This window comes from Argiope bruennichi, chromosome 3 (genome assembly GCF_947563725.1).
Source record: "Argiope bruennichi chromosome 3, qqArgBrue1.1, whole genome shotgun sequence".
Taxonomy (NCBI): Eukaryota; Metazoa; Arthropoda; class Arachnida; order Araneae; family Araneidae; genus Argiope; species Argiope bruennichi.
Genome location: NC_079153.1, coordinates 138,916,394 through 138,940,152, shown reverse-complemented (window position 1 = coordinate 138,940,152; position 23,759 = coordinate 138,916,394). Strand labels below are relative to the sequence as shown.

General features: G+C 30.6%; 1 protein-coding gene across 1 annotated transcript in view; it reads left to right on the top strand.

The window, feature by feature from the left end:
* The window catches only part of LOC129963769 (zeta-sarcoglycan-like), a 91,884-nt gene extending 68,593 nt beyond the window's left edge, over positions 1 to 23,291 (top strand). Inside the window, exons 2-8 of the mRNA XM_056078317.1 lie at positions 3,809 to 4,062; positions 5,299 to 5,400; positions 9,982 to 10,069; positions 10,192 to 10,311; positions 11,909 to 11,981; positions 18,595 to 18,718; positions 19,629 to 23,291. Of these exons, the coding sequence (XP_055934292.1) occupies positions 3,811 to 4,062; positions 5,299 to 5,400; positions 9,982 to 10,069; positions 10,192 to 10,311; positions 11,909 to 11,981; positions 18,595 to 18,718; positions 19,629 to 19,799 (930 nt within the window). The 5' untranslated portion in view covers positions 3,809 to 3,810 and the 3' untranslated portion in view covers positions 19,800 to 23,291. The remainder of the gene's footprint in view (positions 1 to 3,808; positions 4,063 to 5,298; positions 5,401 to 9,981; positions 10,070 to 10,191; positions 10,312 to 11,908; positions 11,982 to 18,594; positions 18,719 to 19,628) is intronic.
* Positions 23,292 to 23,759: the final 468 nt, after the last annotated feature.

Genomic DNA, 23,759 nt, shown 5'->3' with positions numbered 1-23,759 from the left:
TTATTTGACTGGTGATGCTTCAATTTGAAAATGTTCACTTCTTCCAGAAAATTTGGCAAATGTTGTAGAATGACATGTTACGAACACTTATAAGAATCAAAGAAAATTTCGGTGTTCTTTCCGTCGGGACTCTACCATGCCTTGAGATATTGCATGTCGGGTTATCGGCAGTGAATTAGCCACTGCTGCAAAAGCAGCGTCTACTTTGTAATGACCTCTTCTCCTTATTAACATAAAACATCTCCTTATTAACAGCTTTCGGACATGTGGATTATTTACGGTATAAATCATGTGATTTGTAGTCCATAAAACTGTACTTTCTTCGCCCTGAGACTATTTTGTTACCTGTTAATGTGGTGCGCGAGCTTGATGTCATATGGATTAGCTATTAGTTATACTCGTTTCACCCGTGAATATCTGTTGGTAAACGATATCCCATGTTATTAATGACGATTTCTTTTCGGTACATCATCTTCAAATATTGGCTAAGTTGATCCGAGAATATCTCCATCCGAATTCTTACATTTTTTTGAACAAAAAACTGGTTTTCATTATTTTATTTAATCTGTATGAATTTTATATTATTTTTCAATTTAATAAATTTTACATTCGTAAAAAATGACGTTTTTCCTCCGATAACTTTCAGTATTTCACCGTGTGCTTTTAAACTCCAATCATAACTAGCACTTCAAAGCTTTCTTGCAAAACAAAATAGTAACTCGTCTGTTCATTTTTATGAGGACCTCCAATATATGACATTCCGTTTCTTTTCTTTCTTTTTTGTTCTCTGCTTTTTTTTTATCTGTCAAGTATTCCAAAATTAAATATTTTTGCTGATTTAAATACAAAAATTTAATTTAAAACATCTTATTTGTTCATTGCTTGAATTGTTCGCTAATTTAACCTACTAATTCCCAATTAGATTCCGAGTATTATTTTCTTTCTGTTATTATTATTAACACGCGAGATACTCAGCCATGTTCAAGTGATATTTCTCTTTTTAATTATTTGTTCATTGGACAGATTTAAATGTGAAAAATTCTCTTATTATATTTATTCATTCTATTTGTTTATAGATGGGTTGACAAATGTCTCATCGATTGGTTGGAAACTATTAATTAATTTTTGCATTTAAAATAAAAAGTTCCTTTCGAATTTATTTAATTGTTATTCGAAAATCTTAAAAATAATAGAAATTGATTTCACAAATACAATTTAATTTGAGCATGAGCCGACGGTCAATGAAAAATAAAAATATATATTATACGAGAATAAAAATAGATGAAAGTGAAGAAAATTTATCCACTTTTTTCCTCTTCTGCATTTTTTTTTCTTTTTCCATCTGAAACACTTTTTGAGAAGCAGACAACAATAATGCGAAATGCGGGAGAAGTATGTGCCACTTATTGTTCTATGTACAGTTTTTTTTTTTTTTTTTGTAACAAACTTTAAGCCAATTCAAAATTTCTAGAATACTTATTCTTTCTCAACCTGTGTTGTTTGGTATGTGATTTAAATGTAAATGGAATATGGAATGACGTGGTTTGTGGGACTATTCCACCGCTATTCCAACTGAATGAAACTCCGTTTATCGCTTTTTTCTCACATTTTGCCATTCGAGTCTCCATAACATTGCGTATGTTTCTCGGAATTTTTTCTCAGCCCGCAATAAATGTTTTCTTAAAGAAAAGCGATGCGACCATAACATCGTTTTCTCTCGCATTTCTACTTTAAAAAAATTGTGATAGGAAAAGACTATATTATTCCCTAGATAACATGAAAGCTTTCCAGGAAAAGCCTTTATGAAAAGTGTGTAAGGAATATATACAATCTAAATAAATAAAATTTAAATTTCAGAATTAAGAAGATAATTCATATTTATGCATTTTATATTCAAATAAAGAAAAAAAATTAAGAATAAAGGCATTTTACTTGTAGATTAAAAAAAATTAAGTTCATTTTTTTGCAAACGTGGTAATACTGTATGGATTAAAAGAACTCACTAATAATTATAAAAATGAACCATGAATATCAGTATTGAACGTATGAAAATAGTCTGTTTTTAGCAAAAGTACTGTTACTTGATTCTTACAAATTATTTGATAGTATTATATATTATCATTTAGTTTAGTTCAATTAATTGATGTGTTATTTCGAATGTCATCTTTACCTTTAAATACATTATGAATGATAAAAAAACTAACATTCAAAATGTTTTTGCACTAGGTGATCCGAAATTAAAGAGGCGATGATCAGATTTTCAAATGGGTTAAATACACTTATGTCCATAAATAAAGGATGACTTATTTGTAAAGCCTATTTATTAAACAAAAGGTAAAGAGCAAAAAAGATGCTAAATGTTTGATATCATTAATAAAAATTGCGATTTTTTGCTCCTTTAAGCAAATTAAAAAAAAAAACTATTTACAAAAACCAATATTACATGGTCAGGCTGCAAGCTAAACCTGGACTTGTCGGAAAACATCACACAAGCCCACTGTTGCGGTGTCCACAATGCATGCTCTCTACTCTTAGCTAACCGCAGGTAACTGTGAGGTGCAGTAAGTGGAACACATCTGACAGCCAACGAACATATAGACCAATCTGCCCTAAGCGTCTGTACACGATCTGTCTTAAAACTGTCGTACCAGTGGCTGAAGAGAACTGACGAGATAGGTCTGATGCTGTGCTCCGTCTGTTTCTTTTGGCAGTAACTGCCAAATACCGGTCCTCATTCGGCGTTGTAACTCGGGGGCGACCTATGTTGTAACGTCTACTCACATTGCCATCATCTTGGAATCGTTGCTAAAGCCTGGAGATGACACTCTGGGCGATTCCAAGTTCCTCGGATACTTCCAGCTGGGTACGCCCACATTCCAGACGGCCGATAATTCTGCCACGTAAAAAATCATCCAAATGCGTCCTTTGTGTTATAATTTTGCGGTTATTGCCCTGAGAGGCTTATAAAGCGCTAGCGAATAATTTTACTTCTTTGCCTGTATTCCTTATACATCACTCTCTTACACTCTCGTCATTGTGACGTACTATCGGTGTCATCTGCTGACTTTCTTCAATTTGCATATGATTTTTGAAGATGTGTGTAGTCATTTTACGGTTAATATATGTATTTTAGAGTTCGATTTCCGCGTGACCCTGAACTTATGGACATGAGTGTAAAACCAAATAATAGACTCCGCCATCAATGACAAACAATGACTTGAAATATTAATTCAGAGATATTTCGTAGCTTAGCAATGAAAAAAAACAACATTGAAATTAATTATTAGTTCAACAAATGCCTCCTGTGATCGAATGTTCAAAGTAAAATGTGAGTTACATATATTACATGGTAGAACTTCAAAGTCAGTTTCTACAGCTTTCTGAAGGAATTTGGAAACTCTCTCAATACTTTTGATCACTTACTGCATGTGCACAATTTTTTCGGCATAGCAGCCTAAGGCAAATAAATTATATGCGTTTATGAAGAATAAGAAGGTTATGAATTCTTTGTTTAATACATTTTTTTATAGTTTTATTATATGTTAAGTGAGTTTTTATACAACAAAACATATTTTTTCTGAAACGGACTCATTTTTTACCTTTTATGATGCAAATAGGTGATGCAGATTCATTTTTCCATTGATGGAAAAAATTTTCTGCATCACATTTTTGCATTCCATTTTCTGTCTGATGCAGTTCTGAAAAAGTTGCATTAAATGTGGACTCCACAAAGAAACAGCATTTAAATAGCAGAAATGCATAGCTTTGATCAAAAGTCCTGTTGAATGAATTTTTGATTTCTTTTCAGGCATGGCCTCGGGGCATGCCTTACATATGCCCTCCCACCATCTGACGGAATGGAATGAGAATGAAACCTGTAGACCCACGTCAAACGAGCACGAAGTGTGTCTCGACCCCTACTTCAGTCACTATCTCTTCCGAATCGGCATCTACGGGTGGAGGAAAAGATGCCTGTATTTCCTCATCATCCTTCTGTGTTCCTTAGTGGTCATCAACCTCTCCCTCACAGTGTGGATCATCAAAGTATTAGACTTCACCATGGTAAGCTCGGAACATCCACTGATGGGGACTTTCTATAATATATTTGGAGGCTTACGTAGGCCTAGTAATGAGGCCTCAGTTTGGGGTGCGGAATATTTTAGAATTTAAAACTTGATTCTGTCGAAGAGCCTTGGTATTATAAGTGCGTGAGAACCTTTATATCATAAGTTCAAACCTCTTTCGTATTGTGTAGAAGTTTGGACTGCAGATCGGCGGTAACAACTTTTGATACCCTCCTTGTTCTCTGGCCAGGTTTCAGACTTATGAGATGCGTATCATATATACGTATATATATATATAAATAAATACTTCAGTTTAATAGCAAAATGAAGTGTACGAAGTAACAAACTTTAGAAGCTTTACTAAAATTTCAAATGAAATAACACTAAATGTTATCATGACTTTTAGAACGGCTTACCAGTTTTTTGTTCCAATCCATTCTAGTTATCAATAAAGGTTTTTCAAAACTTTGAATCGCGTTTGTAGAATTAATTAAGCTGAGTTAATATTTTAATAAGTTGATAACTTTCTAAAAGGCAAAAAAAGTTTTTTTTTTTAATAGATAAATGGGGATCATTCTAATAATTTTGAATTTGAATTGTAAATAGTTTGCTGAAGAAGCTGACTTTATATTAATATTTCATGTATGCACTTTCAGAATTACATTGGGTTCGAATGGGTTACTTTAAGAAGGCTTGTAAAATTATCCAGCTATTTGGTATGATTTGCTAGACATACAAAAAATAAATATAAAAAAAATTAAAAGATAAATTTGAAAATAAAATTTTAATTCAATACTGAGATAAATCAGAGAAATAATATTAAAATATCCATTTACATAACTTTTGATAGCTAATTAAGAATATGTCTATTACGAGCAAACGTTATTAACGAACTGATATTAAATTAAACTATTTATTTAGAATTTTTCTATTCTGTGTCAACCGGAATAATTTCATTTTTTTTAAAAATCAAGTTTACTTTATTCGTTCTCAAGTAGTCATGATAGTTGTAAAGCTTTTTATTTCTATCTCAGTTCTGGAGTTGTACAAAAAGCATTCCTATTCCTATTCTATTGCTTTCATTTATTTTCAAAAATAAATCTGTAAATATGATTTATTTTTGTAATGTAACAATAAAGCGATGATTTTTTAAAGTGCTAAAAACTTGTTGGTAATGTATTAAAGAGTATCAATTACAAAAAAAAAAAAAAAAAATGGTTATTTGTTCTTACAGGATGGAATGGGGAATCTAAGAGTGAGGAAAGATGGCATAAGACTAGAAGGACAGTCCGTCTTCTTAAAATCACTTTACGTTTCAAAAATACGCTCTAGGCAGGTAATTCTTTCCTTTATTTAATCGATGCTTTCTTTTAATTTACTCTTTAGTATTTGATTTTGCAATGTTTTTGAACAAAAGTTGTGCAAACCTATATAAACAAGTCCAAAAAAAGAAAGTTTCAAAAATTTAATTTTTATTGAATAAAATCGTTAATTAAAATTTTAAAATTTATAAATACATATGTAGTTTTCCTCGAAAAAGACTTTTGTGTCATATTAAGTCAGTGTTTCTCCTATTACGTCCTTAGAGGAATGTGAAATGATATTAGGAAGTTCTCGGAAAAAATGTAATAGTGAATATTCGTAGATTAAACATATGAGAAAATTTAAGAAGCCATTGTAACAACTGGCATTTCCAATCCAAATTATATTTCATAATGAAAAATCTAACTCATTAAATTGAGTGGGGAATCATTTTAATTTACAAATCTATGAAAGTTTTAAACTCAGTTTAAGCATATACAAGATTAGAATCTATAGCACCTACCGACAACCGACACTCGATAATAACTGGATATGGAAAGGAAATGTTTTCTGAAAATCTACTAAATATCTTATTACATAAAAATTTATACCATTCAATATGTATGATGGAAAGTTTTTCTGCTGTAGTTTTATGCATTCCAAATATTTTTGAAATGGAATATTGCGTAATATATATAGAGCAAAAAGAAAGAAAAAAATATTTTGAATCAAAAATCTGAATGTATTGATGTAAAATTTCATTGTGAGAAAATTGTCTTCTCTTAATATTCTAGTTTACTAAGAATAAATATTCTACTTTATACCTACTCGATATATTGAATAACCTAACAGAAAACTTCACATACAGTTTGCACTGATAATAATTTTGTTTTAAGACATTACAAAATAAATATTTGTAATCATTTAAATGAATTTTAAACTAAAAAAAGCAAACTTTTCTATATTCACTTTTTTTTAACAAAAATATTAGAGGTAGAATGAAAACCAAACATAATAGAAATGAAAATGAAACTGGACATATATTTTCCTCTAATATGAACTGTGATCGAATGAAAATACTTTTAAACAAACAATGCAACATTACATGCTAATGGTCGAGTGGCAGGCATGAATCTCAAAGCACTACTGAACTGAATATTTATTGAAAATGGATGCTAGCTGCTGTTTTTAAAAAAATTGAATGAACAATAACAGAGGAAACTTTCTATGGGTTAAAGTAACAGACTTTGAAATATATTACAGAAAAAAATTCAGATCAATTTAAGTCACTATTATTTCGAAAAATCTGGTTTATTCATAAAAATAAAATAGAAAATGGAATTCGTTTCAATTCATGTTAGTTTTGTTTTTAAAAAGTGCATAAATTTTAAATAAAATTAATTTAATATGTGTATATTTCAATAAATTATCAGTGATTTATAAATAATTTAATTTTAATATTTTTCAAAATTCGTTAAATTTCCTAAATTTTATATATTTAAATTTTTAGATGCGCCCTAGAGTTTTTTGTGATATTAAGTTAAAGTCAATGAAATAATTCCTGTAATTTTTATTTAATCTTTGCGCATTTATTTCAAACTTATTTTGGGAGGAATACAAACTGCGAAATGAATGTGAATTTGCAGAGATTCTCCATCTTTTAGACAAAGAATTTAATCGCACACTCAGAAAGTATTTAATTAAAATGGAAGGACTTCCCCCAACCTTATTTTGAAGCTGCGTTTTGTCTTTTCAATTTGCCTCGTTCAACTACTGTCACGCCCTCTGGCGACAAGAATGCACAGTCTTTGTGCAAACGATAAATGATCACTAATTTCTAACCATCGGCTCTTGTTCTGCTCTTTTTTTCCCTCCATTTGTTATTATTATTCTGAATTGTCCTGTAATAACAACTATGGTTCCAGAAAACGTATCGTTTCTCGGGGAAAGGCAAGAAAAATAACTCATAAATGTCCACCCCTGAAAGTTCGTTTTTTTTTTCTTTCATTTTCGTGTCTTTTCTGCCGCCTTGAAACCCTGCCAAATTGAGTAGAGTAATTATATTTTTTTGCTTCGTTCTTTACACTCTTTCACTGCGACCGGCAGGAATTTTGTCATCTGGCGAAACTGGAATGGAAGAAGTAAAAAAAAAAAAAAAAGTTGTAATATTTGTTTAGAATGTTCTGTTGGTATTCGCGGAATTTTTTACTGTGGAGTAATTTAATGAACAGTGGGTGAAAAAAAACAGAAATAAAAAACCCAAATTAAAATGTTGGATAATATTACAAAAGCTGCAATTATTTCGAAAACATTTTTTTTTTATTTTCCTTTCAAAGAAAACCTGGTATTTCATTATAATTTGAAAGAAAAGTGAAATCTGCTCTGTCCAAACGCAAGCAGTAGTTGTCAGTTTTGCCTGCAAATTGAACTTTATTTTTATTTTATACCAAAATTTTCGTTAATTAATTATTTGGCTGTACACATCAAGTCTGAATTTGTTATGCTACATTTGAATTTATTGGCACCATTTGAAAAAAGAATCTATTGCTAAGGTTTGAAATGAAATTAATTTATTGGATTTTATGCAACTATATATAGAACATATGTGAATGCGATAAAATAATTCCCTAAACAAGATTTTCCAATAGCCGAAAAAATATACAAATTAAAAACTTTTTGCTTCTCATCACTATGAAATAAACGTTTCCAAAACCAGTCACAATAATCTTGCTGATTGGGATAATTTTTTTCTGCTGTCTGAGACATTTTGTCAAGATTTGAATATTTAACAGAATTTGGCATGGGTTCGTCACCTTTTCGCTTTTGACATCGTGAGGAACAATACTGTTGGATTTTTTCGGATTATGTCGGAAAAGTAGTTCTTTAATAAGTTTTAAGAAATGATGGTGACGAATCAAAAAGATACTGTACTCGACCGTAATAAATTTAATTTTTGAAAGAATTGTTTTTAAATGATAACAAATAAAATGTTGATTTCTTTTTTAGCGAAAAATATGCTATCTGTAAGCCAAATGCTCATTGCGTAAAATTAATGGATACATTTTCATTTTTTCGTTCGCTTTTTACTTGCAACAGAAAAACTGGTCAACTATTTCCATCAATGATATTTTCATTCGATTGCAATAAGTGCTCTCTGTTTTCAAATAGAATTCTGCACAGACTTCAGAAGCTTTTACGGACATGAATAACAGAGGTGAAGGAAATTGGAAGATGCAATGTCTTATGAGGTTGGAACATAGGATTGTATTTTCAGGTTCCGTCTTATCCTCTGACATTCTTCTCGATACTTGCCAAAATTTACTGCTAGCTTTGTTTCCCCCTTTCATATCTCTTCATTTATCCTTTATTGCTTACAAATTCTTTTTTCTTTTCTTTAATCGAAAACAGTCGGTTTTAAAATACTAAAGAAACACTTTAAGCATACTGTTTTTCACTGCAGAAGTGGAGCCTTATTTGGCCTCTTAATATTTGCATTGGAAAAAAGTAATATAAAGTTTTTAGTTTTACGGTCCGTGAGGGCATTCATTCATTAAGAACAAAAAACATTTTTGCAGTTTTATGATTTCTTGTTTATTTATTTTTTCTTCATTGACATTTAAAATTATTATTAGGATCTAATCATAATCTAATAATTATATATCTCATCTGAAACCTTGTGAAGTTGCTGGTTAGCTTAATGTCATTCAGAGATTTATCGGATTTCTGCTCTTTCTGTTATAAAACGTTATAAAAATGCGGTGTTAGAGATGATCAGTGTTCGTGAGTCCCTCCAAAGTTCGAACCATAGACTATGAATATCATTTATTCGAAAGACGATCAAAATAATATCATTACTAGATGAGCTTTTTAAATAATAGAAAATGAAATTTTTTGCGGGAATTATAAAACATTATGGATCTGATATGATAAAATCCTTTTGTTTTATGTAACAATTATCTGCATGTTTTTTTAGCTCTCATGATATGTTTTTCCTTATTTATGTCTTTGTATTTTAAAGTGAACTTTATTTTTAAAAGTTTTTTACTATCATTGTATCTGACAGTTGCATAGGCATAAGAAAAACATATACGAAATTGACTCTTTTCTTTAATAAAAACATATGCATGATTGTTAAGAAAATAAGATGGAATTCATAATAGTCTAGATATCTCATTGATTTTCTTCATTTATACTTCTGAGAAGACAGTCATAGGTATCCGAATGACACATTAATATATAACCAAAAATTTAATAAAGATAGAGCATTCAGATAGCTGCACGATCATCGGCTGAACTATTTGGAAGAAAAATCATGATGAATTATTTTAAGTCCACAATTTAAATAATTGTTGAATAATTATATTAAAAATGAAGACAACGAATACCTTCTTCCACAAAGTAAATGTTATTTTAATATTAATTTGAAGTAATAAACCTGCCCTATAGTTTTAAACAAATTAAAAATTTGAATTCGAAACTAGTATAAAACTGCACTTATCTTTGTTCAGAAATGAAATCTATTCATCTCATTTCTGTGTTATTACTTTCCTGTTTTTTTAATTAATATTAGAATCAATGATATTTTTAAAATGATTTATTTCTTGGCATTTTTCAGGACCAGCCTCTTAGGCTTGAATCAGCCAGAAATATTACAATCAATACAAGGAATTCAAAGGGAAAAATAACAAGTAGATTAAATTTAGGTACCGTACAACACTTCCTAAATACTTCTTTTAATGTTTCTTAATATTCTCCCTATATTTAAAAAATAATTATTAATTGTCTTTCATATACGAAAGTTAGCTTAAAAAATTTTCAAATTTAGGTGATGGGCGATTAGACTTGTTGACATCTCAATTTACGATTAGAAAACCATCAGGAGACATTCTCTTAAAAACAGATGGCAAAGAGGTAATAATGGCGGCTGATAAAATGAGAGTAACAGGTAAGAATAGTCTGCATTTTCCTTTTCCTTCGTCTGCTTTCGAATGTGTCAGTGCAGCCAGGACAGAACTGTGGAAGCAACAGACTGCTAGAAAATGAATCGGAGGAGTATAACTGTGCATAGTCAAAACGCGAGTGCTGAGGTTCCTCCTACCAACGCAAATATATTTGTCTTATGTTTGTTATTCAAAGTGTTTTCGAAGAACTTGTACAAAAAGTTATTGTATTTATTACATACAAATTAAACAATTTATGAGAAGTTTGTACAACTAAATTAATATCATAAAAAAAAGATATTTTTTATAATTTTGATGCTATGTAAAAATCAAAATGTTTTCGAGAGTTTCGTGATCAAAATTTACTTTGTAATTGATTAAAAGTTCAACTAAAATTTTAAAAACGCACAAGTGCATTTTCTCATCATTCAAAAGTTATTTTTGAAAATTTTATACCAAGTGATTTGGCCTGTAGAGCGACCAAAAACTGACAGATGCTTCCACATCTAAATTATGTTATCTTATATTAAATTAAATGAGTATAAAATGACTGTTTGGGAATTTAAGAATAGTATTTTAATAAATATGAAGAATGGCAATTGGATGTTAATGAAAGTTACGGATCAAAAAATATAAAAAACATTCAAACAGTTCATTAATTCTAAGTTGAAATTGCCAGTTTGCATTGTAAAATATTCGAAAGCTCCGTACTCAAATTCAAGTACAGAGTATATTTTAGTTTTTTAAGCGAACAAGGTGCATATTTCAAAATGGACAAATAAATATAAAGGAAAATGAAAATTAATTTTTTTGCATGCTGAAAATCTCTAAAATGGAAGACTTATTTTCCTATCTTAATAGATTTAAAGGATTTCAGATAATTTGTTTTTATAATAAACAAGAAATTTCAATATTTTCTTAAACTGTGAGACTGTTTATAAACAAAAATAAAGCATGCTACTTTCTATTTAAGTATGCTTTTGGAAAATAGCTTACTATTGAAAATAAAGCTCAAACATAAACTATCTTTAGTGTGTTCTTGCCTAAGATGTAGGTAAATGCAAAAGAATTGTTTTTTGGAAAATGTATGTTTTATGGTATTTGAGGAAGAGAATGAAGCAAATTCATTTAAATGTTCTAAAAAATACAATCATTCAAATAATTCTCTCTCACAGAATTAGTTGTTGGAAGTATATGTGAAAGAAAATAAACTTTTCTGAATCAATAAGAAAAAGGAATTAAAAATATATAATTGACATAAATGTTTTATCAAAGTGATTTTTCGGTCTCTGTATTCCCTGAAATATTTTCTCTTGAAAATCATTTTACCTGACTTTATAAAACTTGTTCATTTTAAATGAGAAAATTCTGAAATGAAACGACTTTCATATTCATGTGTCTGTACAAATAAACCTTTCGTTAAAAGAATAAAGTTTTTCATATTCCAAATAAAATGAATCAAAGAGCTGACATATTTTCTAACAGGGAAGAAATCAATAAGATAAAGATGCGAAAGGTAATGGAAGTCAACATACAGACCTCTAACAAATGAAATAAAAACGTATTTATTTTCTTCGCTGCATGTTTTACTTTTCTTTTTAGGGAAAGGAGGAGTTGCATTCACTGGTTCTATTCAAACACCTTTGATTAGATCAGAGCCTTCGAGACAACTGAAGTAAGTGCACTCTTCCCATAGAAGCTAGACAACAATGTGATCATTCCTTTATATATTTTTTATTCAGTTAAAATTACAACAAATGATAAAAAAAAGTTATAAAATTTATTTTTAAAAAAGCATAAATAATTTCATTTAACGACAAATCTGATAAATACAGTACAATTTCAAACTTCAAATATAATTCTTCCTAATCAAATATGAGAATCAGACTAAATTCGAATAATGAAATGAACCCTTGGGTACTGGCTTAATTGAAAAACTTTTGTACTAGGAAACGAATTTCATTTACTGATGCACATAATTGTGTATCGCTACGGATCTTTAAAATTGTCTTTCCAGCGACGACACTAAAAGATTAAGGAAACTGTATGACACATCCGTGTTAGGTATTCGTTTGCTTGCTACTGAAGTGTCTGAACTGGTGCTAATAATGAAGGAATCAGCTATTCTTGTTCAAATAATTAAAAGCAAAACTCACTTGCAGCACCTTCAATGTTTCTCTAAATATGACCACTGGTGAAAAAACAGAAATACAAGGGAAACTGAAGGCATCATACGAATGCTGAGTCAGAAAATTTAAACGCAAGTTCTACAAAGTTGATATTACCGATCCATGTATTTCGCACAGAATTTTCTTCAAAAATTTAATTTTGCTTTAGTCTTGGAGAAGAGTGAAATACAGGCACAAGAAGCAACGGTTACTTTATTTACAACTAGTGCACATTATTCAAAGTTATGTCCTGTAATCTCAAAGAAGAGGACAAGAGATCAGGATGTATTATCCAAGGATTTCCTGAAAGTTCTCAAGTATGCTTTAACAGATTTTCATGCCCAGATCTATTAGAATGGTGTCCTTTCGGCGTGAAAACTCTTTGATTTAAGAAGGGTATCTAATAAGGATCTTAAAAGTTATTATTATTTTTTTTTTAATTTAGCAAATAGCTATGCAAAGGAACATGAAAGCTATTTAAATAATTTCTTAGATTATTTTTCTGTTTGTGTAGCGGTTGTAATATGATACAGCATAAAATAAATGCCTCCTCCTCCAATCAAGTGAAGCTCAAGAAATTTCCTCCTACACAGAAATAAGATGAGCATCTTGCAATGAAATAATCGAACAATCTTAGCCTATTGTGCTTGCTAACAAGAAAGATTGATTGATCAACACGATTGTGCGTTCATTACAGGAAACAAATGAAGAAAGTTAATAACGCCCTTCCGTCACGAAGAGGCGTCACTGTATGCCTTAAACGGGAGGCAACGGAATTTTAAGGAACTTAATACGGATCTGAAACGTCTATTTCTTGTCCAGACTTTTTGAAGGCGCGCTGTACAGTGGATACTGAATATTCTATTTACAATACTGGGTGTTTTAGAGAGAATGTCAGCATTAGGATGCTGGATTTCGAAATTTTCCTTATAATTCAAAAGCCATTCCACAGGAATTTCATTAATAGAAATAAGAAATTGATATTCTTTGAAAGAGGGATGCAATAGTTTGACATAGTTTTATAGAATTTACAAGAGCTATTAATTACTTACTTGTTACATAATTATTTGTTTCATGCTTACCGAAGTTCTTACTGTAGTAAGTTGTTACAAGTTCCTCTTTTTTCAAATATCTGGAAAAGTGGGTCTCTTGTTCTTTCATTTATCTGTCTCTGTTAAGAATCCTTTAATTCATTCTTCTTAGCAATATCTCGAATGTGACAAATAAACAATATCACAGGTTCGTATCAATGTAAATATAGTAGATATTGTAATTTTCAATAAAGAATTAAACTCTTCAGCTGTAACTTAGACAAATAAATAAATGCATGGCAGGTCTCAACTGTCAAATGTACCCAACAAGTTAGGAGGAAAACGTATTTCCTCTTTTAAAATTCTGATATTGAAACGCATTTATTTTGGCAGTTCCAAAACGACTAAAATGCTAAGAGTTTAACTGAAAAAGATATTAACGTGTTTCTTTGATGAAAATAAATTCAACTCAGTCCGTCATACATACTAATAATTTCAATGAAGTAAATTAATAATAGTGTAGATAAAACTAAATTTATTCTTTCGTATATCGTGACATATTTTACTCTCTTATTCATTTATAGAACTTTTGATATTTAATATTTAAGTTTAATTAGCAACTAATTTAGGAGAGAAAAGTTCTTAGACAATCTAAAATCTCTCGGAAGCCCTTTTACGGTCTTATATAAATGAAAATAATAAATGACAAAAATATAGAAGGCTATGTCACCTATATAATCAGCACGTCTCATACCACATGGATAAATGAGTTCATTTAATATTTTTTCATACTAATTTTTTAGAAATAAATATTTCACTGGATTTTGAGATAATCTTAACCAACTTATAAAAAGTAAGTTAATTATTTTAAAAAAATGTATCTTTACCCAAAATGTTTTATTCTGTAATAAAAAATGTATTTTGTCTCATAAGATATTCTAGAGGGGCTTTTTTATTTTCCAAATAAATCTTCAAACAAAAAAAGATACAAAATTTGAGATTTCTTTTTAAATCTTGCTTTAAAAAAAATTCTTTTGGGCAAGAATACCTATTTACCTGCTATAGAATTTATTATGGCCTATTTACTTGTCTACTTACAGGAAGCTATTTACTTGCTATGTTTTAAAAATTATAAATAATCGAAAAGGGAACTATTTTCTACTTGTCGCATTATGTTTGAAGACAATAAAGTTTCAGTAGAAAAATTAGTGTAGATTTTGCTCGCTACCGCACCCCCTTCTCAAAATCATATTTTTGAATTAAGAAAAATTCCGTTTTTAAGAAATTTCAAGATCAAGTCTCTGATCGAAGAAATTTGATAAAAAGATAAATCCGTAGTAGGATGGAGAGTGACAGTTCTTTTAAATGAAATAAATCCTTAAAATAAAATTCTGTTGTTTCCAACGTATTAATGAAGGAATTTATTTTAAATTAATTATTAGAATAGTTCATATTAATTTAATTAAACACTATAATAAATAGCAAATTTATCATTTTTTGACGGATAATCAATTAAAAATTAATTTTTAATAACTGAATTAATATAAGACAATTAACTGAGGTATTGATCACCAATAATACCGCCCTTAAAATTTGTTCGTTAATTTCAAACAAAAGTATCTTCGTTTCATTTTATCCTCATTATATTTATATTTTTATCCTCATTATCTTCCTTATATTTATATTATATATATATTTTTTTCATGTAAGCCCATTTCTGAAAGCAAATGGTTTATAAACGAAGTCCCTGATTTTGAATGATCAAAGTTAGACAATCATTTATTACTCTGGGAAAGCAACGGGCTTTATCAAAATTTTTATATTGTAATAACGAAGGATCGATAAAAGCTGAATTTAGTCAATGCGTTTAACAGGAAACATTTTTTAGAAAAATGTATTTTTTTGAATTACACATAATTCGATATTTTGAATAGTGACTAAAATTACCATTATTAAATCTAATAATTATCAAGATTAATGTGAAATAGCAAAAATGAAATATTCGGCAATTTATCTTTGGCCATTTGAAAAGCGAGCAAACTTAAATATTTCAGAATTAACTAAACATTGAAATTGAAACTCTAAAACATATTGAAACAAAAATTAAAATAATAAAGTGAATACTAATTATACAAAATAATCAGAAAAATATAAAGGAGTAAAAAAGAAGTACTGCAAAATTAATTAAATCTCAGGAAAATGAAATTCTAAAAGATAATGAAAGTTAAAATAATTGATTAAATAAATACTGATTATGTGAAATTATAAAGTGAAATAATAAGTAACATAAAATAGCAAAAATGAATATTCTTGGATTTACTTGTCATCAAAGAAATTGAAATTCTAAATAATAATAATAATTTTTATAAAGTTAAATAATTAAATGAATGTTGATTATGTGAAATAATAAGTTAGATCTAGGAGACTAAAACTAAATAATCCAGAGTTCCTTAATCATCAAAGAAATAAAAAAATAGTAAAAATTAAAATAAGTAAATGAATATGAGTGACTTGACGTCATTAGATTTACTGAATTTAAAATATGTGACTTTTATCAAAATAATAGTGGTTTCGAAACATTTGTTTTATCATTTAAATGGTTGAAAAGACATCACTGGGGATTCTGCCATTCAAAATGCAATAAGCAGCGGAGGGAAATGAAAGTTATCCACCTTACAAGTAAAAATGCGGTGCTTCAATATTGGTATTTACTTTTCTGCAGGCAAAATTGATTTTCATAAATAGGAATTGTGAAAAGTAATCATTCATTTGAAGGCTTATACAAAATTTAAAAAAGACATCTTATGCACTGATGAATCATTTTTGGAAAGGGTACATTGCATAGGGTCTCTTTATTAGAATCTGCAATCATATTGTCCCGTTTCTTTGTCGCAATTTTTCTTCATTTTCATTTTTCTCTTTCTAAAATTGTTATTCAATGATGATTTAAAAAATTTACCTTCTAACGAATTCCGATTTTGGTGCATCATTTTGTCAGGCATGTCGAGCATCATACGAATCTATTCATATTCCCGCGTTCGATCATTCGGCGGACATATTTAGGAGAATGCAATGCATTAACGTTTTAGTCTTGTTGCCTTTCCCCATGACATTTGTTTTGGTGAAATGAATATTACTTGTTGCAGGAAAGCTTAATACATCAATCCAATACCATAACTCACGTTCCAGGTCGGATAGCTGCAGGAAATAAAGCTGTCAAATGATCGACAGAGGATGACGTATTTTTTGACATCTGTCGATGTTTCTCTCCCAACAAAAGAATGAAATGGTCTCACCGATATGGCACTATCTTAATAGGCAGAGATATGATAAGTAAATAGTGCATGCAACGGCGATGTTATTCATTGCTTAAGGTTTCAAGTTGCTTTGGGAGTACTTTGTTTGAAAATAAGGAATTCTGATGGAGAAAAAAAAAATAAAAAAAAATATTAGAACATTAGCAAACTAATAAACTGTAAAACAAGCTTTAAATCATTCGATTGCTTTCCATTTCTAAATGGGCTCTGAATTGCAGATATTGTCATTAATAGAGATTCAGGATTTATTTTTTATTTATCAAGAGAGAAAAGAGTAATGTCTTATAACAATGATTTCAGTTGTTATTAATAAAATTATGTGTTCGAAATTTCTTTTATTTTCAAGAAGTCATTCCTAATTGCATAAAATAATCTTTATATACTGTCTTTTTAATCAAACTTTATTTCACTATTGTACAGGATTACTTTAAAACATCATTCCTTCTCAAAGTGCTATGTATTCAAAAATATTACACGTACAAATATGAATGATACTTGAAAGTATTCGTAATCTTACCAGATTTTCTGCTGTTGTTGTTTCTTAAGGCACTTATCAAGGCCGCTGACAAAGTCTGCGATTTTAAGCCGAGAGAGCGTCTCTTGTTTTCAGTAGCGCCAAGAGTACGTCGTCGCTACTCATGATTCACAACCCTTTTTACGGGGCGGACTTCATTGATGCATTTCATTCACTCACCCGCAAGAAGATGACACACACGCACTCGCTTCCAGAACCCCTTTTTTTCGGGGTGGGGGTTCTTTCAGGCACCTCACAGATAGAGCACAAGGGAAGAACAACCTTGCCCGAACCCGGGATGCCCAGATCACGGGGAAGACGCGCTACCCCTAAACCAGGACACAGGCCGAACAGATTTTCTGTACACGCAACAAATGTTCTATGTACGCTTCCTGGGTCGCATCATGTACGTCCTTTCTACATTTCTTGTAACATCATTCTGTCAGTGATTTTGACAGTGCAGAGCTCTTTACAAGTGTTTGATAATGGTGGAGAGGGGGTTACTTCAACAAGGTCCTGTCTTCCAAGAAGATGGGGCTTCTTCTCATTGGAGCATTCAAATTTGCCGATACCTGAAAGATGAACTTCCGTATTTCTAGATAGGGTGTGTTGATGAGAAGTACCTGGCTTTGTTTCTTTTCTAGTGAATTCTGTATTTGTAATTTAAGGATATTTTTTATATATTTTTCATAACAAAAAAATTAGGAAAGCTAAGAATAAGACTGATGCCGCAGTAATAACCATATAGACAGAATGGCTCTGTAAAATGTGTAGAAAGAATTTAGCTACTGTTTGGCCCGTGTCTTGTGATTCCGGGGCCCACATGGAATATTTGTAAGCTGAAATGCTCTTCCTGTAAAATTCCTATGTTCTTACTGTGGGGCAGCCATTTAACAAATGAGAAATTTAGACTGTTATTGATGACTTTAAAAATCAGCAAGGATATTTTTTCAAGTTTAAGCGCAGTTATGAAGCAGTTCAAATATATATCTTTTAGTAAATCAGCCATTAACGAAGTATTTTGATCATTATTAAATTTGATTCAAAATGCTAATACTTTTGTGGTTTCTTTGCATTATACTTCTATCAGAGTATCATTCAATATTCTTTGGTTAGGAAAACCTCAGTTTTTTGTATTCCTATTTCACACTTTCTTCATAAATTTATTCAAATAATTTGAATTAATAATTTCTGATTAAATTAATGAAAAACAGCACTGAGTTCCAGTATTTTTCTTTTCTTTTGTTTCTTTGTACAGACTCGAGTCCCCAACACGCACATTACGGGTCCAGGCTCCTGAAGGGATTGGTATAGAGTCCAAAACAAGTGACATCAGCGCCACTTGTTTGAAAGATTTCCATCTTCAATCGAGAGAAGGCAGAGTAAGAAAATTTTTCTCAGAAAGAATACTAAAATTCCTTTTTATTAATTACAAGTTTCAGGTCTTATAAAGCATGAATTTATTCAGATTGAAAGTTGAAGTATCAGTATTACTGACATTAAGGCTTATATTAAATAATTTTTTCTGTCAGATTATCAGTCAATCAATGTTAGACACAGTTAACTCAATAGTTCACAGATGCCAAGAAACTGATTGTTCTCTAAAGATCTGTTCCTTATTATACAGCTACAAATTATTATTGAACACAAAACTATTCTAAGATTAATTTGAATCGCACTCAGAAAACGAGAACAATACTGGAGTGTTAAGTCCAGTGTATACGTCTAATTCTTTATTGTAAGAGTCATCAGCAGCAATAGACTTGAAACATCTTTAGCGAATAAAAATACATCGATAGCAATTGGATAGTCTGAGCGTCTAATTTAGATATCGGACAGGTCCGATGGCTCAGGATTTTTTTTTCTCCAAAGGTTGGAAAGAAATTAGAACATAACAGGAAGTATGCACTACCAAACTGCTATCAATATGCTCAGCACTGTTAATGACGCATCCCCAAATATTTCTGTAGCTAATAACTTGTCCGACAAAAGTTATATTCTAAGTTATATACAAAATTATAATATTCTAAGTTATATACAGTTTCGGATCTAAATAAGTTCATTGCACCAATACGATATCGCACATAGGTGACAGTTCTTTACATTCCCTTTATTCTCAGCTTCTTAAGCTGACATCGGCTCAGGTTTCATTAAAAAGTAGTCTCGACAGTCAATCGTAGTGTTTATTAATAAAATAAAAAAACACTCATTTTTTATCAGTATTTCTTTTTCCAATGTTTTTCTTTCAATTTTTATGGTTTTTATTTATACTGAAATTGTTTTCTTCTGCAGATCTGGCTTGACTCTGATCAGATATTACTGCGCAACCTTCGAACAGCGCTGCCTACGAGCCGGGGTCGTTCGTATCAGGGAATCTACGCCATGTGCTCCTGCGAAAACGGTCGTTTGTTCCTCTCCGCGCCCGATGGACACTGCCAAGCGGATGAAATCGTCTGCCAGTGACCGCAGACACTAGGAAATAGGCTTTTCGTTTTCAAAGTGACCAATCTAAGCTTAATTTTCTAAGCAGCTTTTTCATAGTTTTGATATCGGTCCGGGTTAGAGTTCAGTTTTTCAGTTCCTCGAAGAACCTTTTCGAATGATGCTATTCATCATTTCATCATTTATCGGAGCCTCGAAGCAGCCGGAGAACCAAAAAGTATCTTCAACTTATGAAACTGAGTGCTGAAGACACATTTAGTTTTAAAAAAATACGGACCCAAATATACCGAGCTGAAATAATAATGCAAACAGTGTCATTTCATCGTAGGATTATTTCGATTTAAAAGAAATTATGTGCACGCGATTTTGTACTATAGACTTACTGTGGTAAACAATATAAATAGGGGGAAAAAAAGAAATTAAAACACTGCTTTATAGTTAAAATTTTAAATGAGAAATTCCTTGTAATGTGGTGAAATACGCATAACAGTCCTTTAAGTTGTCTAAAAGAATATATAAATAATTGGTTTTTATGAACAAAGGTGTTTTTTTTTTTTCTTTTGTGATTTTGCTTCGGAACATTTTCGCTTTCAGTATTTACAGCGTTTATCATTTTCAGCCCTTAAATGACAGGAGTTTGAAAGTTTACCGCCTGCAGAGTCAGCGATTCATACACTTGTGTGGGTTTTTTTCTCTTATCCAATTGGATGACACTTTCTGTTTCGGGAATATTGCTTTTTTAATTCAATGAAAAATTCACAGTGCACTTGGAATGTTTATGGATGCCATATAAATTTTTGCGTGAGCGACGCAAGGCCAATCCATTTAATTATTAATGGTTCTTCAGAAATACGGCCGAGAACAAAAAAAAAAAAATCCCACTTCCTGTTGAGGCAATTTTCTGAACTGTCCCGCTGTCTTTTGCCTCCTTCCAAACCGATCTCATCATGTTTATAAACAATACTGATTAACGCATTCCGACTTGAATGGTTTTTCCTTTGTTGCAGCACTCATTTCTAAAAAAACTGAGCAGAACACATATCTTTTCATTAATGGAATAAGCAGAGTTTACTTCAGAATGTGAATGTCAGCTCTATATATTTTGGAACATAATTTCCCATCTTTCATGCCGATTGTAAAAATTATTTTTCAGTTTAAATCGGTGAAATTGCGATTGATTCCCGTTGGTACTGAATTGCAGTTGGCTATTACCGATATCTGAAGAGATTAAAATGACATTGAAGGAAGTAACCTTTTATTTCTGTCTCAGAAATAAATAAAACGCAAAAAATATGTAATAAATTGGAGATCAGAAATGCTGTGATGTACTTAGCCAATTTAAGTGCAGCCCCTGGATTCAAATTTAACATAGACAGAAATTTATACAGTAGTGATGATTTTACTATTAGCCAAAATCACTTTCGCCGCCGTCTGTTAAATGATTTACAACTTCATAAATGACTTAATGTATTTGACAAATATATGGCTATAAATATAATTTGAAAAATCTTTAAGAGTTTTTATTCTTTTGAACAAGTAAATAATTGTCAAGAGTAGTGAACAAAAACCAATGGCCATCCATTCGTTTCTTCTGCCGTGCCAGAGTCCAGAGCTACAGTCTGCAGTGGACGAAGATGTCAGTTGTTGGCTCCTCACATTCAAGAATTCTTGAAGAGACAATGGAAGGACCAGGCTTCACTTGTGGAATAAGTTCGAGATGGTCTATTGTGTCTTTTTTGGCATTTATATCTTGCCTTACTAGCTTATATAGCACATCTCGATGAAATTTGGCAAGAGATATCAGCTGACCAACCTTTCTTGATATCCATTTAAGTACAGAAAATGGCATGTTCTCATTCAGTGCTTTTTGCACAGTGGATGTAAGGCCGATGATTCAAAATCCCAAACCACAGCCTCTTGAACCATTCAATGATGTCCTTTTTTTCGTTCCCTGCATGCTAAAATGTTCCAAGTCAGAAATGGTTGTTATGGCCCATGTTGGTCAACAGGAATCATTTCTTTTTTCTCTTTCATTTCAAAATAATTTTGCATCCATCATCAGGAATGAGTGTATTCATTTTTATAATCCATCCATCCAAATTCTGTAAGTGTTAAGAAATATTGCTATTCTCTGCAAATTCTATAATGTTTGAAATTCGGACATGCCATAAACTTAAGATTAACTGTTTCTACATACTGCTCCTTGTGAACTTCTTCGAATATAATCGTAGCTGACAATTTAAGGCTGTGTACGCACCGATGCGCATATTAATTCGCGTTATTAATGAAAACACTGGTATGCAGAGAACTTGGCTCCTTTGTTCCGACTCACGCTACTATTCATCAATCATCTAATGGATCTTAAATGTTTTCTTCAAAATCCATTGTTTTTCAGTCAACTCCTGTACAGTGCAAAATCCATCAGCACATCAAAAGTACGTGCAGACACAGTGCTGAAAGTCTGACACACACCACAAGCAAAACAATCGTTTCCTTTAAATGTAAGACCTATCTAAAATGTTCTCTCTTGACATTAGGATGAAGCTCTGACTTCATTCACGTTTGTTGTTAAAAGATTGATGCATATGCATTCAACATTTGAGTTTAATTTCATTATTTTTTTTATTTGGAAAAGACAATTACATTTCTGTAAAATGAATCCGCCATATTTTCATATGGATTATTGTCTATTAAAAAAAGTCGAAAATGGATTTCTAAAAGATGATAAATAAATTCCAATATTTGCGAAATTTCGATAAATACTTCATTTTCTAGTGATTCAAAATTTTGCCTGAATACATCATTTAGCTATTACAAAGAAAGAAACGAAAATATTATTTTTTGTCATATTAGAAAAAAACGTAACGTTCCTTAGTTTTTAAAAAAATAAGAAGATGGCATCACATTTTGCCATCTTCTTATTTTTTACATTAACTAAGCACTCATTATAAATTTTCTTTTTCATTATTTAATATTTACGAGAATTAAGACGAAAGTTATTTTTCTCTCTCAGCTATCTCATCATTTATTTTGAATAATTAGAGAGCGCTTCCTTTATTAGAAACAAAATACGAATCAAAGTGGTTATGAAATTATTTTTTTGTTCTATTAATGTCTCTTTTCTTGTCTAGATCAAAAACAAAGTATTAAAAATATTCCTTGGGTGAAATTATTTTTTTACTCTTTTTACATAATGTGTTAAAATATTGAACAAATAGAAATTGTTAAATTTTTTTGTTCATAAAAAATAATTATTTAATAATGAACCTTTTAATAAAGCGTTCATTTATCAAATAAATACGTTCTCATTCAATGCCAGAAAACTCGAAGTGCAGATTCAAGGAGATGAAATTCGAATGGCTCATTTTGTTGCATGTGATTCATACAATCCGGTTTTGGTGTTTGGGAAAAATTGTCTGCGCGAATCGTTTCTGAATGCATCAGATAAACTTAATTTTTCAATGCAATGCTGTATCCGTCCTGTATTTGTATCAAATAGATTAATGATTATCAATAAAGAGTAATGAATGTTTTTGAAGGTGTGTTTTTTTCACTTCTAAGAGCACATATATATATATTTTTTATTTACATGATAGAATGCGTATTATGGATTTTAAATGATATAAGATGACATATAATATATTTCAGTATACGTGTGTGAGAAAAATCATTAAATTTATCTCAAATTTACCAAAAAAAATGAGAGAAGATTTTAGCCTCTAGTCCTAAAGATCAAAACATGGAAATGTTTTACGACTGTTCAGCTTTTGATATTCTGTTTTTACAAATTTATTCTTGATTATGCAAACGATACCGTGAGAAAAAAAAATATATCATTTTATTGATTGCTTGATTGAGCTCCAACTCCTCTGCCTTTTACTCATTATAACTGGATTTTGTGAAAAACCTCTGAAATTTAAATAAACAACATTTTACACCTAACTGCAAAAACTGATCAGAATGAGCTTTAACAGAAAATTG